This window comes from Bombina bombina, chromosome 8 (genome assembly GCF_027579735.1).
Source record: "Bombina bombina isolate aBomBom1 chromosome 8, aBomBom1.pri, whole genome shotgun sequence".
NCBI classification, from domain to species: Eukaryota; Metazoa; Chordata; class Amphibia; order Anura; family Bombinatoridae; genus Bombina; species Bombina bombina.
Window position 1 is genome coordinate 58,808,113 of NC_069506.1, and position 19,046 is coordinate 58,827,158.

The following is a 19,046-nucleotide window of genomic DNA, read 5'->3' on the forward strand; positions in this document are numbered from 1 at the left end:
TTGCTGAAGGACCAGCAATGCACTACAGAGAGATAGCTAGTCAGCCAATCCCAAGAGAGAAATATGTGAAAACACCAATCACCAGCTAGCTCCCACTATTGTAATATAACATATTATTGTAACATATTCTTTTTCAACAATGGATACCAAGAGAACAAAGCAAATTTGGAAAATATAAGTGAATTTAAAAGTGTCTTAAAATGACATGCTCTATCTGAATCATGCAAGTATAATATAGACTTTCTTATCCCTTTAACTTACACAAAGGCCTATGCTTCACTTTTAAAAAGCAACAGATGTCCGCTAGGTTTTACAATTTGTACCCATGCATTATACTAGCTTCAGTCAAACCAAAGACAAAAAGCACAGGAAAATGCATTCAGAGGGTCCTGAAATACAGCAATGCAGGATATTTGTGTAAGATTTCGATTACCAAAAATTCTCATTAGGTTTAAAGGAATAGAAAGATCAAAACTAAAATGTGTGCATTTCAATTTTACATAGAAGCATTTTTGCAATATATTTCCATTAGCAAAAAGGTTATTACTCTTTTTCAGCAGCATACACACATATGCTGCAAGTGCCCCTTTAATGAGTATTGAAACACCAAGACGTCTCAGAGAGTAACAGTGACTTAGTCTTCGCATTCACCATACACGCCACCACCACCTCTCTGAGCTTGAATACTGGTGTGCAGGCCCTCACAGCATATGTGCGTATACCGCTAAAAAATAGTAATAACTTTTACTAGATGCGTTTTTGCTAATGACAGTATGGCCCCCCCATGTACTTAAAGGCAAGTGGATAAGCTTCTCAACTCAAGAAGTTGTCCGCTTTCCTTCTCTACATACGGGCAGCGGATGAACAGGATCCGCCGCCCGTATGTCTCGTTACAGGCTCAGGTGAGCGTGTAAAGCCTGCCCCTTCTTTCGTGCAACCAATCGCGTGAGAGAAGGGACTGTCAATCACCCGCAGCGAGCGATGATTTCTCCTCGCCACCTCAGACCGCTGTTTCTTACACTCTATGCCACCTCTAGTACATAGAGCCCTATATTGCAAAAATGTTTCTATTTAAAATTGGAATGCAGCTATGCACATTTCAATTTTTACTTTTCTATCCCATTAAATGCAATTTTTATGCCCCTTTAAGCATGCCTGTATAAAGCTTTTGCAAACTTCTTCAAAGTGTTATCTTGTTTCCTGTTTTCAGGAATAAGAGAACTGGAACAATGCAAGTCTAAGAGGGACTCTTATTCAATACAGCCAACTCACCTTATCATTTTTGAACACATTACAATTAAAGGATGATTGAAACATATGGTTCAATATTATACCCACCAGCCTCCAATAATCTATTTTGTTAGCAACATTTGCATTGTTTTGAAGTCCAGGGACACACAACCTAAACAAAATCAAGAGGCTTTTTCAATAGATCTGCTTTTCTGTGGTCAGTCAGGGGTACCACACTAACCAAACAATTATTATGTAGCATGTTGATTATGAGGTCTCTCTGGATAGTAAACAAAAAATGCAATTAGTAGAGTTATATTACAGAAAAACTGGGCAAAATAAATAATGAAATTATACAGCATAAATAAACACTTTAGGAAGAATTACATTTTGAGTTGATGTCCCTTTAATTTTCGCATTGAACCGATAATGAAATTTGTGAACCAGTGACATTTTTCCCAATACATTCACCAACTGAACAGCTGAGAGGAAGAATCTAATATGGGACATGACATTTAAAGGGGAAAATGTGAAATACAATATAACTATTGCTTTGCTATATCTCCTTTCTTTAAAATAATTTGCCTCTGCCAAGGTGCTAACTTTGTTTCATCGTAACCCAGTGTTCGTAACTTTTCTGATTGTTCTTTTTCTCTCTCTTCCTCTTCTTTTTTTTTTTCTTCTTGTTCTTTTCTGCAAAGTGAAGATGCACAGAGGTTAGGCAGGGGCAGAGTTAAAACATTTTAATCCATATCAGAAACATATTTTTTTCACATACAGCAAATATAGACAAAAGTCTGTTCCTTACTCTCCTTAAAGGGATACTAAACCCAATTTTTTCCTTTCATTATTCAGATAGAACATACAATTTTAAGCAACTTTCTAGCTTACTCCTATTATCAATTTCTCTTCGTTCTCTTGCTATCTTTATTTAAACAGCAGGAATGTGAGCTTAGAAGCCGGCCCATTTATAGGTTCAGTACTCTGGATAGCGCTTGCTTATTGGTGGTTACATTTAGCAAACCAATAAGCAAGCATAACCCAGGTTCTGAGCTAAAAATGGTCCTCCTAAAAAGGAGTAAATTAGAAAGTTGATTAAAATTGTATGCTCTATCTGAATCATTAAAAAAAAGGGTTTAGTATCCCTTTAACTGATACTTTATCCCTGTGATATCACTATAGCTTACAAGTCAGCGGAAAAAAGTTACTAGCGACGAGTGAAAAAAGTCGCTAGACCACCCAAATATACGTAAAAGGCTACTTTCTGCTGGAATTTCTTTCTAGTCCGGGAATAACAGACAGACAGAAAAGGCAGGATATGTCCACCAGACAATCCATATACTATATATATACATACATTATACATATATATTATAGACACCCTATAGAAACTCTATACTCCATCATTTATAATCTACCAAACAAAAAATGTCACCAACTACATTCACGATGCATAAGAAACAATTTCTGTTTTCATCCGTGAAATCTGTATTATTGAGCCCAATGATGTACTGAATATCTTTTTCTTTCCAATGTACAGTATTCATCAGTGATAAAAATATAAGGTCTGATTGTTGAAAGTACTGCTGATTGAGGGCTCGCTTCCATTGTGCCGTAAAAAATGGAGCCGAAAGCTACCGAAGTGGCTGACAGCTAAAAGTAGTTTATGACTCCATTTCAGTACCAGGTTTCCATTGAAATATTTTGCGCACAGTCGCTCTTTTCATGTAGGTGCAAGTTTACGTTGTGTTAACGCTTCCATTCAACGAGTTTTTGAAAATGAACTAGTTGCTATAGTAACCTGACCATACACTAATATTTACGTTTAACGTCTGCGCTCCTTACCTGTAATCAACTCTAAAGAGAAACAAAAACAAAGATACACTTATTTATAATAACATATTTTTTTAATATTATATTTTCCACTTTATTAAAGGGACACTGAATCCAAAAATTTTGTTTTGTAATTCAGAAAGAGCATGCAATTTTAAGCAACTTTCTAATTTACTCCTATTATCAATTTTTCTTTGTTCTCTTGCTATCTTTATTTGAAAAAGAAGGCATCTATGCTTTTTTTGGGTTCAGTACTCTGGACAGCAATTTTTTATTGGTGGATGAATTTATCCACCAATCAGCAAGGACAACCCAGGTTGTTCACAAAATTGGGCCGGCATCTGAACTTACATTCTTGCATTTTAAATAAAGATACCAAGAGAATGAAGAAAATTTGATAATAGGAGTAAATTAGAAAGTTGCTTAAAATTTTATGCTCAATCTGAATCATAAAAGAAAAAATTTGGGTACAGTGTCCCTTTAATATATGTAATATGTAATGCTGCCCAAGGCATAGGTCTAGTTTAAATTTTGTAGATATGTACTTGCATATATTTTTGTATGTAAATACATACTGATATTTCCATAAGAATTTTTCTACTTTGAAACACTTGCATTATTTGCAGGTTTTAAAATTTCAATTGGTAATAGGTCTCAAAAAGCAAAAATGTTTCCTCTTTTACACCTAGATGAGCTGGGTGTAATTTTTTTGAATGTATCGACAGCCTCCGACAGTGTATTAACTGTTTCCGCTTTCATTGGAAACCTGGTATAAGCTATCACTTAACAGCTTCTAATATTTTTATGGGACGCAAAATACTTTCTATGGGACGCAATATTGAGGTATAACGCGCCATCAGATGCAATAGAAAAACGACCATTTTTTCGGTTTGCAACCTCGCACAAACCTAATTACGGCTCTTTGGAAATGAGCCCTGAGTGATCATGCCTCATATGTTGACAAAAACATATTCACCTGGCATTATAAAATGTTATGGCAATCTTGGCACAAACGGCAAGCAGCCTATAGGGAGTTACAAAGGGGAAATAAAAACATGCCAACAAAAAATTACTCCTAACACCATACAACAAACCCAGGAACAGTGATGGTGGAAGTCAGGCATGTCTTCCATCTTGCCAACGGCTATATAATAAAAAAGAACTCTGTGTATGCTTAGGCCTCCCTCATAGTTAATAATGGAAACGTTTTCATTCAAAAGTATATATTTTTTGTTGCTAAATTAACAAATTATAAAACAAATACAAGACAGCACAAAAAGCAAATAATTTTTAGGTGTGTTTCCCCATAACCGACAATAATTTTGCTACACAACACAGCAGAGAACTTATTGTGTACCCTGAGCCTTCCTCAATAATGAAGTATATTTTGATTTGTTAAATTTATTATAACATTAATAATTTTTAAATGACTAAGTCAACTATAACAAAATATTCTCAGCTTGCGGATAACGTTTGCTCTTTGTGTTTTCTTACAGTTTTTAATTTTGTTAATTTGTTAATAAAGTTTATGATTTTTGAAATAAGGCTCTTTAATTATCCACTATAAGGGCATACCAGAGAGTATGGAGTTATTTGTTTGGAATTAATGTAAAAACACTGATCATCTACTATGAGTACCAGTGCACTCAGCTCTGCACCTAGCTACTTAATAAAACGCCTCAAAGGGACAGTTTAGTCAAAATTAAACTTTCATGATTCAGAGCGAGCAGGCAATTTTAAGCAACTTTCTGATCTACTCCTACTATCCATTTTTCTTTGTTCTCTTGAAAAAGCACCTGGGTAGGACTTGCGGATTGGTGGCTAAATGTAGCCACCAATCAGCAGGCGCTACCCAGGGTTCTGAACCAAAATCAGGCCAGCTCCTAAGTTTACATCCCTGCAATTTCAAGTAAAGATACCAAGAGAACAAAGAAAAATTGATAATAAGAGTATATAGAAAGTTGCTTAAAATTGCCTGCTCCATCTGAATCATGAAAGTTTAATTTTGACTAGACTATCCCTTTAATAACAATTTTTTGCGTAAAAGCTAGACACAGGAAACTCCATCAAACAGTCAATAGCGTGCAGATTGTAATTCTTGTAAATTATGATTTATTTTGTGCAAAATTTAATGCAAAATACACTCATATATGCAATCTCAAGCATTTTTGTTGGCCTGTGCGCCAAATCAAAATAATGCGCCGAACATCAGTTCTCATTTGCCACCTCTATAGGTTGTGCTCTTCATGCCTCTGTTTACTCTTTATAGGATTAAGAGAAGACTTAGTTCTGCGCTAGTTGCTGAGCAGTGTTAGCTTATTTCAACCATATTCCAATGAAACAATCGAAAAAAATCTGTCGCCGCATCACAAAAATAGTGAAAAACAATATGCTAAGTTGGGAGACAGGCGAAGTTACCTACGTGTTACTGTGTATAAGAAGGTGAAACATATGAGAAGTGTAGTGTTTTCTTCTGAACTGGACCTTTTCTTGCAGCGGCTTACATAATGTGGTAGTCATTTAGGAGTTCAGATCTATCATTAATCCCTTATGTTCGTATCCTGATGATTTTAAATAAGATCAGCTATTAAAACTGGCATTTTGGTTGATGTGAGACCCAGCAATTACATACTCCCCTTAAGGCAGGGCCGGATTGGCCTATCAGGATACCAGGAGATTTCCTGGTGGGCTGCAGCAGCTGGGGCTGGAAAGCTACAATTTAAAGGGGTGATTAATGGATGCAATTGGGTTGTGGGAGTGCTATATAACATGAATCTGACATTTTTATGTAATACAAAGTAATATAATTTAATTCTGAAAAAATATTGGGGAAGGAGTGTCCTAATAATCTCCTTTGAGAAAAATAGGGCATGTGAATTCAACTGACTCAACAGAAAATAGGGCTGGTCTTCATATTTTTCCAGGGCTGCTTTTTATTCCCGGTCCGGCCCTGCCTTAAGGACTCTACTGATTTATAATTTGCGAAAATTGGTTTGATTGTAGTGTTTCCATCTTTTTTGTTGATACGTTAGTATTAAGCATAATTCAATCTGTAGATTTGGGAAGAAAAAGCTAACAATTTCCTATTATGTAAACTGAATACACCTAGGGAAAACAAAGAATGAAATGTACATATGAATAACTATAAAACAAACTAAGAGGTAGTTCTCAATGCCAGGCAGCAGCTTAAAGGCTAATAAAATGTTACCATGCATAAAACAAGGGAAAATGCAACTGAAAAAAAGCATAATTCTACCACTATTTAAATCCCTGGTAAGACCTCACCTTGGATATGGGGTACAGTTTTTTGTACCACTGCTGACAAAGGAACTTGTAGAACTGGAAAGGGTTCAGAAAAGTGTGACAGAATTAAAACGGATAGTGTAAATTATGATAAATTTATTTAGGAACATTCCCTTAAGAAAAAAAGATGCTGACAAGGAGGTAATGAGTTAATTACTTTATAGAAATATATCTAGAGTCGGTAAAAGAGGCTGTCAGGTATGTTTGTCAAATGATGAAAAGCTACAGTACATTTAAATACAGGGAATTGTAATACTAAACGTTATTTAAAGGGACAGTCTACTCCAGTTTATTGTTTAAAAATATAGATAATCCCTTTATTACCCATTCCCTAGGTTTGCATAACCAAAACTGTTATATTAATACACTTTTTACCTCTGTTATTACCTTGTATCTAAGCCTCTGCAGACCGCCCTCTTATCTCAGTTCTTTTGACAGACATGCATTTTAGCCAATCAGTGCTGACTCATAAATAACTCCACAGGAGGGAGCACAATGTTATCTATTTGACACACATGAACAAGTAGTGTCTAACTGTCAAAAACTGTCAAAATGCACTGAGATAAGAGGCAGTTCAATAGCTTAAAAATTAGCATATGAGCCTACCTAGGTTTAGCTTTCCACAAAGAATACCAAAAGAACAAAGCAAATTTGATAAGTTAATTGGAAAGTTGTTTAAAATGACATGCCCTATTGGAATCATGAAAGTTTTGTCCCTTTAAGGTAAAAGAGAAGCCATCAAACTTGCTAAAGTGTTTTTAGAAATGAAAACAAAGTGCGGAAAAAAAAATTCAGTTTATGAGATTTGGCCTTTATTTGTACCTAAATGAGACCAATTAATATGTGTTTCAATGTGGTTTTGTGTGTCTTCTTGTGACTCAACCACATATAAATGATAGCAATGCAGAACAGTCTACATTCAAATAATGAATTTGAATGAATTTAGTCCAAATTTTGTTCTTAAATTAATTAATGAAATTAGTTTAGTTAAACAAACTAATTATTAAATATTAAAATTGTTCCTTCATTCATTCATTTAGTGTGCCCCTATTAAGTGGAAAACTAAATGAATGAACATATTTTGTATAAGTTCACTAGCTCATTTAACAAAATGTGTTTAGTTAATGAACACATTTTGGACAAAAATTGTTCATATTTGTATTCAAATTTTTGCAAGTGTCTACTAGATAGTATTTAGTTAAATGGGGTGTATACAAACCAGGGGATCTGCACAATAATTCCTAGTAGCAATCAATGTACAAATTGTATCAGCAATCCTAAATTTGCACATCTTCCTTTATTGGATATTCACTACAATACAAATAGACCTAGACTGTTTATATTGTCTTCAATTTGAAATAAATGAAGGGAATTCTGCTAACAGTTTTATATTAGTAATTCAATTGTAAAACTTGGCTGACCTACTTGCATCTTCATTCAAGTCATTACTAAACAATAGAGGAGCATGCAGTAAAAAACTAAAAAAACAATCTACAGTGCAGCTATTGCGTTAATTACATTTTTGTTAGACTAGTTACAACCACCATTTGCCTTATTTGGAGGAGCCAATCAGGACTTGTTATTGAAGTAGACACAGCCAACACTGACATTTTGTAAAAAAAATTATCTTCCGTTGTATTGCATTTCTTATCTGATATTCTCTGCTGAGGCCAATTAGAGACATATATGTGGCAGGGTTAAGCTTGTAAAGCCGGTTATATTCAGTTCCAATCATCAGAACTGGAAAACTTTAATTTTTCAGCACTATATTACAGGAAAGTGTATTGCAAAGTTGTTTTACTACAGATAATCAAAATGTTTCATAAGTTAAACTTTCATGATTCAGATAGAGCAATGTTCCAATATACTTCTATTATCTAATTTGCCTCATTCACTTGGTATCCTTTGTTGAAAAGCATACCTAGGTAGACTCAGGACTAGCAATGCACTAGTGGAAGCTAGTGATTGTTGGCTGCACATATAAGCCTTTTGTTATCGGTTCACCCTATGGGGCCAAATTATCAAGCTCCGAACAGGGCTTGATGCCCCATGTCTAAAGACCGCTGCTCCATAACTTGTCTGCCTGCTCTGAGGCGGTGGACAGAAATCAACCCGATCTGGTTGATTGACACCCCTGCTAGCGGCCGATTGGCCGCGAATCTGCAGGGGGCGGTATTGCACAAGCAGTTCACAAGAACTGCTTGTGCAATGATAAATGCTGACAGCGTATGCTGCCGACATTTATCGATGTGCAGCGGACATGATACGCTACATTGTATCATGTCCGCTCGCACTTTGATAAATATGCCCCTATGTGTTCAGCTTGCTCCCAGCAGTGCATTGCTGGACATTCAACAAAGGATCCAAAGAGAATGAAGGAAATTTAAAGGGGCAGTCAACACCAAAATTGTTATTGTTTTAAAAGATAGATAACTCCTTAACTACCCATTCCCCAGCTTTGCACAACCAACATTGTTATATTTATACACTTTATAACATTTAAACCTCTACATTTCTGCCTGTTTCTAAGCCACTATGGACAACCTCTTATCACATGCTTTTTTATTAGGTTTTCACAACAGGAGACTGCTAGTTCATGTGGGCTATATAGATTACATCGTGCTGACGCCCGTGGAATTGCGGCTGACATTACACTAATTGGCTAAAATGCAAGTCAATAGATAATAACTAAATAGTCCTAGTCATGTGATCAGGGGGCTGTCAAAAGAGGCTTAGATACAAGGTAATCACAGAGTTAAAAGGTGTATTAAAATAAACATGTTGGGTGTGCAAAAGTGGGGAATGGGTAATAAAGAGATTTTCTATTTTTTTAAACAATACAAAATTTGGAGTTGACTGTCCCTTTAATAAGAGAAGTAAACTGAAAAATTGTTTAAAAATTGCATGCGCTATCTGAAACACAAAAAAAGAAATTTGGGTTTCATGTCCCTTTAATATTGACATTTGATTTAGTGACATAAAGATGTCATGGGGCTGCATGAGAACTGCTCACATAGAAGTCCTTTTAATAAAGTTGACATTTGTGATACCGTGTCCCTCTGTTTTTACGCGCAAGCTAACCTGACGTGTGCAAAAAAAAAAATATATACAATATGGCGTGCGCAATGACCTTTTCCCCCATATAAGTCAATGGAGCAAAAAAAGTGGGGGGAAAACCCTACACCCTACTTGCACGCAAACCTGATCGCATATTCTCAAGTGCACTAACTTGACATGAAATATATTACATTCCAATGTTCTTCACATAGCAGAATATGTTGTATTTATTCATAAATACGTATTTCTACATACATCGGTTGGTATTTTGGTACAATATATATTTATACCTACATTTATATATATATATATATATATATATATATATATACATGATTATATATAGGTATAGATATATACACATATATATAGGAATATCTATTTATAAATACTTAGAACATATTCTGCTATGTGCAGAACATTGGAATGTTAAATATTTACAGTAAATACACAGTCTAACACTTTATTAGATATGAATATTGCATAAATATGCTTTTACATGTTTTCATCTACTTGACTTGGGCACAAGACCTTGAAAAGCCTTTTGAATGTCATCTATATAACTTACTTTGCTATGGCCAATTAGGGACAAATATAAACAAGTTCCTGCCCATATTAACCAGGAGAATGTCAGTGTGTCAGGGTTCTCAATTCTACAGAATGCATTCTAGACTTTCTGGGGTGATGGAAACACAATGTTCATAGTTAAATTACAGGAAAAGAAGACAAAATAAGTAATTTTTGTGTATTATAACTTCTTTTTTTAATTATTTATAATGAAATATTATCGTTTAGATTACAAGTGTTTTTTTTAGGAGTTTTTCAGTGCACTCCTATAAAAGTCTATTATGTGAAGGATTTAGTGCACTCATGCTATCAGAAATCCAGTATTATATGTGCTCAAAGCTTTATCTTGAGCGATAAAAATGCTTTCAACTTGTAATGATATTAAAGGGATATGAAACCCAAAAAAAATCTTTTGTGATTCAGACAGAGCATACAATTTTAAAAAAAGTTCCCAATTTACTTCCATTATCAAATTTGCTTTGTTCTCATGGTATTCTTTGTTGATTGAAGAGATACCTAGATAGATGTTTGGAGCACTACATGGCAGGGAAAAGTGCTGCCATCTATTACTCTTGCAAATGAAAAATACTCTTGCAAAACTGTTGCTATATAGTGCTCGAGACACGTGCACGCTCGTGAGCATACATCCCTTCAAAAAAAGATACCAAGAGAACGAAAAAAATGGATAACAGAAGTAAATTAGAAAGTGCATGCTCTATCTGAATCATGAAAGATCAAATTTGGGTTTCATGTCCCTTTAACGCACAATAGGGCAAACATTTTTGCACTCTGCTTGTAATCTAGTTTTCAATGTGGGATGAAATGTTGAGTTTAATGTCCCTTTAATTCAGTTATTTTTTAATATGAAAACATTGTTTAGTTCCAATCAATAAAAAAAAACTGATACAATTATAAGCGATTCATTCAGAATTAAAATAAATATCCAAATAAGCAGTACTCACCTTTTTTGTTCTCTGTCAGAAATAGGATGAAAAAGAAAACACAAAAGAATGGATTAGTCCACATTTAAACAGTTATATTTATCATATATAATGGTTTTCTGATTAAAAATAAATCTTACCTCTCTTCTTCCATCTTCTTCCTTAAGATTTCTCTACGCCAGGCCGGCATGCTAGACAAGCGGGCAGATTCCTCCTGTTCCTATAATAGATTAGATGGTTACAACAGATATGTTAAATATGTATATCCTAAAATAAGATTTAAATTGAGAGCATAATAGGGAAAATTGATATTGTGCCACTTTGTTTCCTGCTACTAAATTTCGTCAACAACTTACAATAACAGTTGGTCTAATGCTCATGTGTTGAAGAATCTTAAAAATACATTATGGTGTTATCTATGCACCTGTTACAAACATGTTTAGTTAATGGGAGCTTTAACATTGTAGGTAGAAAGGATTATTTACTAGAAACACAAATAGTATTTATATTATTAGCTCTTAGGAGTAGAGTTCTCTTCCTCTTGTCTTTTTTTTTAAAGAAATTCTGTTTTATTTTTAGTTCTTTTTTATCATTATATAGGGATGATCTAAAGTTTTCGGCTCTTAAGAGATTATTTTAGATATATCATCAGTACTGTGAGGTCCCTCAAATAATATTATTAAGGAACATGTTAGCTTGTTTATCTTGCTATAAAGGGTTCTGGATGTGAAGAAACTCCCCCGAAGAGTTAGAGCATGATGATCTAAAGATCTCCACTCTGGCAAATTTATCTAACAATTCCCATCACTCCTGTGAGTTCCCTCAAATAATTTTAGCAAGCCAAATTGTAGCATGAGAGCTGTTTATTTCGCTATGCCAGATTCTGTATGTGAAGGAAAGACACCTACATTAAAATATAAAGCTAAAACAAAAAAAAAAACACAAACATTTTCAGTGATTTCTCTCCATACCGCTGACTTTTTGATCAGTAGGCCCTTAGCATGATTTCTCTCCAAGATGTGTTTGATCATCAGCCCTTTAGTGTCATTAAGCGCTCATACTTGTGTAGCCAGATTTACAGAATTTGAAGCCACTTTATAAATAATTGACAACACTATTTGTACGCATGAAATGCTGCTCAATTCTTCACCCACTTTAATATAGAACTTGTGTATTACTCTGACTCATTACTGTATGCTCTGAGCCCACATAAAATGTTTAAAATTGTTATATAGTCAACGAACCAACTAAATAAATAAAATATAAAAATAAAGACTTTGCATAGTCATTGCATAAGTTTACCATTTCTAAACTATGGCACCTTTAGCTTAAATACCAGTAATACAATATATGCCAATGTCTCAATATTGTCTTTACTTTTCCATTGCAATTATTTTTGGCTTTAATCTAGCAACTTTATTACTAGATGGTATTATAAATATATTTGTATACCTCTCCTGAAGAATATAGGAGAAAAAAGACATTTTTGGGGATAAGCAAATGCTGCAATAGTGCAAACATTAATGCAACATTGCAGTTACGGTAGCAGTTTTGCAGGTAACATTTTCAATATGGCAGTAATGTTGGACACTAAGATTACTTCTGGATTGATAAAGAGTATTCTCAACACTATACATAAATGTCCATAAAAGTCAAATGTTCATGAACATGTCATTTTAAACCACTTTTCAGTTGGTGGCTATGCACATATGCCTTTTGTTATTGGCTCAATAGATGTATTCACCTCCTACTTACAGGAACCAAGTGACAGTGCAGCGGTTACTTCCCTTGCAAAGTTCAGACCAACAGCCTTGCAGCAAACCAACTCTCCGCTATGCAGGAAGTAGTAGCAACGTCATCAAGACTCCAGCATAACTTTCTAATTTACTCCTATGATCAATTTTCTTTGTTTGCTTGGTATCTTTATTTGAAAAAGCAAGAATGTAAGCTTAGGAGCCGACCCATTTTTGGTTCAGCACCTGGGTAGTGCTTGCTGATTGGTGGCTACATTTAGAATATACATATGTACAATACAGATGACCGTAAAGGGACAAACAACCTAAAAAAAATCTTTCATGATTCAGATAGAACATACAATTTTAAACAACTTTCCACTGTACTTCTTTTATCCCATTTTCTTCCTTTTCTTTTTATCCTATGTTGCAAAGCAGGAAGGTAAGCTCATGAGCGTATATGTGTCTGCAGTACGATTTGGCAGCAATTTTGCCACAATGCAATTAGCAAGAACACTAGATGGCAGCACTATTTCCTGTTATGCAGTGCTCCAGTCATGCGTGTCTACCTATCTAGATATCACTTCAACAATGAATAACATGAGAATGAAGCCAATTTTATACTAGAAGTAAATTGGAAACGTTTTATAAAATGTATTCTCTACCTGACTCATGAAAGAAAAATGTGGGTTTCATGTCCCTTTAAGTGTTTGAAATCCATGGTTGGAACAATATTATATATTCAGCTCCTTTGCCAATAAATGTTTGAGTTTGCAGAATCATAAATCCCTGACAGCTTATTCATAACCTAAACTGTTGATTAAAGGGCCATGATGCCCAAATTTTGAAACACTTGAAAGTGATGCAGCAAAGCTGTAAAAAGCTGACTAGAAAATATAACCTGAACATCTCTATCTAAAGAAGAAATATATTTTACCTCAAAATATCCTAAGTATTCAAACCCAATCGCAAAGGACTTTAAGCAGCAAATCAGTATGCTTGTCCCGGGACAGGCAAGGGAGTGAGCTTTGTGCACACTCATATTATTTCCCTATTCAGTTTAAGGAAGTTTACTAGGAAATCTCATGAGAGTTAAGTCAAATATCATGAGCTCACAGTAAAAGAGTTCATGACCCCAGCACTGCTGATGCTGATTGGCTGCAGTTCATTTTTTTTTATCGGAGCTGGGCAGCAGCTGAGTATAACTTTTTACACAGAACTTACTCTGCTGAGCTGAGGAAATTGTGAGGTAAAATATCTTCCTTTTTTACATAGAGATCAGGTGATATTTTTCTATCAGCTTTTTACAGTTATACTGCATCAGTTTCAAGTGATTTAGCATATGAGTATTTTGTCCCTTTAATTAGATTAAACTTGCTGTAGCCTCTTGGTCAGTTTCATTTTATTAAAATGCTACATTGTTTGTTTTGTAAATCAAAAATGAAATAAAAATATTTATTTTTATCTCTCCTTCAAATGCATAGTGTTACGGAACATATCATAATGACCCAATAAAATTGGCACCTGCTAACAAAAGCTGCTGCTGACCTTTATGATTTAGAGATAGGAAAATGTTGGATAATCTTATTTTACTTTAGATTGGATCTGAGGAAATGACCCATATGATGCATAGAGGCCTATGTATCAAAGGTCTTGCGAACCTGATCCGACAGTGTGGATCAGGTCCACAAGAACTCGCTGAATGCGGAGAGCAGTACGCTCTCCGTATTCAGCATTGCACCAGCAGCTCACAAGAGCTGCTGGTGCAACGCCGCCCCCTGCAGACTCGCGGCCAATGGGCCGCCAGCAGGGAGTTGTCAATCGTACTCGATCGTGTTGAATTGTGGCGATTCCTGTCCGCCTGCTCAGAGCAGACGGACAGGGTTATGGAGCAGCAGTCTTTAGACCGTTGCTTCATAACTGCTGTTTCTGGCGAGTCTGAAGACTCGCCAGAAACACGGGCCCACAAGCTCCATAAGAAGCTTGATAAATGGGCCTCATTGACAGTATTGGCTTTAGCAATCCCACCAACCAGGAATTCTGCACTATATTTCGACAAAAAAATATACACATTGAATTCAAGTTCCAGGGGTCAAGTCCTACAAAAAAAGGGAACTCTCCAAGACTTCGACCCCCCTCACAATTAATATTGTTTCATACACACACACTGTATTTATATGTGTATAATCTATACACCTTGGTTAACAAAAGCAAATTAAAACCAATGAAGGCTGGAATGGTTGCCTTTGAGTCTGAGACTCCTCCTCTGTCACAGAGTCTCATCCACTTAAGGTGCAATAGTACTATTTTTGCTGAGGGGAGCTAAATAACCTCAGAGGAAGCCACACAGAAATGTAAGTACCATATGTTCCATACAGTGTGGGGTGATCACACAGCAGGCCCGCTGACAAGCTTGTATTTAATGTACTGTAGGAAGTATTGCTGCCCATTACTAGAGGATCTCACTATCCCTCTAACCAGACTGTGCTCTAGCTCCTCCCACCATCAGCATTAGTGTTTACTGAAGCTTTTCTGTTCTCTGTCCAGGGGAACTTAGTTCATTCTGCAAAAATAGTAAAGGAGCTCCGTCCCCATGCGTTCCCACTGAACTTGACCCCTAAATTCAACACTGGCCTTTTTTTTTACATGTTTGCAAGTATTCCAAGACGATTTGCAATAATTCTATTATGTTGCAAATGTGTAATCCACAGACGACTTTTTAAATGTGTATATCAATATGTAGGGGCATATCTATCAAGCTCCGTACGGAGCTTGAAGCCCCGTGTTTCTGGCGAGCCTTCAGGTTTGCCAGAAACACCAGTTACCCTCCTACTGTCCAGTAGGACCGCTAAAGACCGCTGCTCCATAAACTGTCCACCTGCTCTGAGCAGGCGGACAGACATCGCCGCAATTCAACCCGATCGAGTACTATCAGGTTGATTGACACCCCCTTGCTGGCTGCGAATCTGCAGGGGGCGGCATGGCACCAGCAATTTACAAGAGCTGCTGGTGCAATGCTGAATACGGAGAGCGTATTGCTCTCCGCATTCACCGAGGTCTGTCGGACCTGATCTGCACTGTCGGATCAGGTCCAACAGACCTTTGTTGAATAGGCCCCATGGTCTATATTCATTAAACCTATATTTACTACTATTGTATTGTCCCTTAGTAGTGGCCAGAACAGACATTTACATATGTCTATGTTTTTAATAGACAGATATATGATATCCTGTACAGCTAACAAGATCTGAAGGAGACATTAAAACAACGGAGATCACTACCTCGACCTCTAGAAACAGCGTTTAGCGTTTGCACTGGTTTGCCTCTTCTCTCAGGGCATTTTGACAGTTTTTCACCACTAGAGGGTGTTAGTTCATGTGTGTCATATAGATAACACTGTGTTCATGCACGTGGAGTTCCAGTGAGCTAGCTCTGATTGGCTAAATTGGATGTCTGTCAAAAGATCTGAAATAAGGGGGCAGCTCACAGAGGCTTAGATACAAGGTAATCACAGAGGTCAAAAGTGTATTTATATATCTTTGTTGGTTATGCAAAACTAGGGAATGGGTAATAAAGGGATTATCTATCTTTTTAAACAATAACAATTCTGGTGTAGACCGTCCCTTTAAATATTTATAGTTGTCATAGGTAAATTGAGTGATAGCAAAAATGTTAAAAAATTTCTGGTACTTTGGGCAAGTTTTTCTCTAAAATTCCTGGTAGCGAAGGGGTTAAGGACCCTATTTATCAAGCAGTGGAAACTGTTTTGGAGCCCTCACTCATGTGAAGTGCCGTAGTCAAATCACTGAGAACTTGCTTCTCTGGGGTGATTGATGTGAATGTTTGGCTGTACCATAACAGGGAGTGTTGCAATAATAAATGCAGTGGACGCAGCTTGCCTCGAATGCAGGTAAATAGGTTCTTAGCTGGAAACTTTGTACACCCATCTGTTGATAAGTGGGGCCCTAAGTATTTATTTTTGCTCAATTTCCTGTAAAATAACTGAAAAATGTGTTCCTTCCACTCATCTCAAAATGGCTGCAAATAAAGAACATGCTACATAGGGGCCGAATTATCAAGCTCCGAATGGAGCTTGATGCTCCTATTTCTGTGCGAGCCTTCAGGCTCGCCGGAAACAGAAGTTATGAAGCAGCGGTCTAAAGACCGCTACTCCACAACTTGTCCACCTGCTTTGAGGTCACGGACATCAATCCGCCCGATCCTATACGATATGGCTGATTGACACCCTCTGCTAGCGGCTGATTGACCGCAAATTCGCAGGAGGGTGGCATTGCACAAGCAGTTCACAAGAACTGCTTGTGTAATGATAAATGCCGTAGTATTTTAAATAGTGATTCAACGTTTAAATCGCAAACTCTTAACCTATACTGCCACTCTAAAAAATATCTCCTTCCCAGATATTATATACAGTTAAATAATTGAAGTTTAAACTAGAGGGCGCTCAAAGCTATAGGTTGCTGATAGATTTTAACACAATTGATGGCATTCACTTATACTCAAAGCCTTTTGTGACACTAGTTTGGATACTACATTTTAAAAACTTTCATTAGATATATAACGCCTTACAATATTATAACTTAAAGAACATTTATTCTAGTAAAAACAAATGAACAAATATACAATAATTAACAAATACACAGAATTAGAGTTGCAACTCTAGTGGTTAAAAAAAATGCCAAAAAATATATAAGGTATACTGAATTTAAAGTGCACTATTAGTAGTTGGGTGATATCAATTCCCAGACTTTTACAGGATAGTCATAAAAAATGGCATAAAAATGGCACAAACAGTGTTTTTAAAAAACAATTCTAAACTGCATTATTCACAAAAAAACCTTGATTAATGAGATTGTGGGCATATAGATTTCATAAAGAGTCTCCTTCAAATGTAAAGTTCTCTTGTTGGTTAATTCTTCAACCTTAATCTTATGAAATGTTTGATAATCTGTAATGTTAGGTTGTTATATAAAGTCTAAACAATGTATCCCCTTTAACTTGAAACAGTCCTTTGGTGTCTCAGAGGATAAAGAACTGAAGGGAAATGAACCAATGAAAAAGGAGGATCTCATTTAAAAATGTGGAAGGAAGTCACATACGGCATCTTGAAAAAGCCCTATACACAGGGTGAAATGCGTAGAAAGCCGAAGGAGAGTGACTGAAGTGAAAGAATTAATACATACCCCCAGAGGATCCGTGACTGCCAGATATTAATTTCCCAAAGACGTTTCAGCGTACTATAGTACTTAAGTGCGGAACATCAGGGAATCTAACAGCCAGCGGTGAGGGAGGTTTTACCTTAGATCAAATACTTGCGCAAGTATAGAAGAAAAAAGTTACATGAAGAGCAACTCTGACGTGACTATACGTCAGATCAAGAAAAACCGTTACCGCTTAGCGGTCTAATCTCAGCTTCCACCGAAAGAAAGAGACAAAAATACAAAGTAGCTAAAGAAACAAATAAGAGAAGGTTCAGTAAGAGAGACATATATGAAATTTGGGAACAATAACATGCATTAAGGATCTGGGATAAGCTTTATCCTCTGAGACACCAAAGGACTGTTTCAAGTTAAAGGGGATACATTGTTTAGACTTTATGTAACAACATAACGCTACAGATTATGAAACATTTCATAAGATTAAGGTTGAAGAATTAACCAACAAGAGAACTTTACATTTGAAGGAGATTCTTTATGAAATCTCTATGCCCACAATCTCCTTTAATTAAGGATTTTTTGTGAATAATGCAGTTTAGAATTGTTTTTTAAAAACACTGTTTGTGCCATTTTTTATGACTATCCTGTAAAAGTCTGGGAATTGATATCACCCAACTACTAATAGTGCACTTTAAATTCAGTATACCTTATATATTTTTTGGCAATTTTTTTAACCACTAGAGTTGCAACTCTAATTCTGTGTATTTGTTAATTATTGTGTATTTGTTAATTTGTTTTTACTAGAATAAATGTTCTTTAAGTTATAATATTGTAAAGAGTTATATATCTAATGAAAGTTTTTAAAACGTAGTATCCAAACTAGTGTCACAAAAGACTGAGTATAAGTGAATACCATCAATTGTGTTAAAATCTATCAGCAACCTATAGCTTTGAGCGCCCTCTAGTTTAAACTTCAATTAATGATAAATGCTGACAGCTTATGCTGTCAGCATTTATTGATGTGCGGCGGACATGATACGCTACATCGTATCATGTCTGCTCGGACATTAATAAATTGGCCCCATAGTCAGTGCTTGTTTACTGTGGAAGTTCTGACCCTAATTGGCCACAGCAAATGACAGAAGATAAACAATACTCAAAGATTCTTTTCAAGGGGTATCTCTAAACAGCAAAAACCTGCATTCCGA

At 35.9% G+C, this 19,046-nt stretch overlaps 1 protein-coding gene across 2 annotated transcripts in view; it reads right to left on the bottom strand.

Moving 5' to 3' along the window:
* Positions 1 to 282: 282 nt before the first annotated feature.
* The window catches only part of ESPN (espin), a 556,807-nt gene continuing 538,043 nt past the window's right edge, over positions 283 to 19,046 (bottom strand). For both annotated transcript variants that reach the window (XM_053690388.1, XM_053690389.1), the window contains 3 exons: positions 11,072 to 11,151; positions 10,953 to 10,964; positions 283 to 1,923 (listed from right to left, as the gene is read on the bottom strand). In XM_053690388.1, the coding sequence (XP_053546363.1) occupies positions 1,776 to 1,923; positions 10,953 to 10,964; positions 11,072 to 11,151 (240 nt within the window). In that variant the 3' untranslated portion in view covers positions 283 to 1,775. The remainder of the gene's footprint in view (positions 1,924 to 10,952; positions 10,965 to 11,071; positions 11,152 to 19,046) is intronic.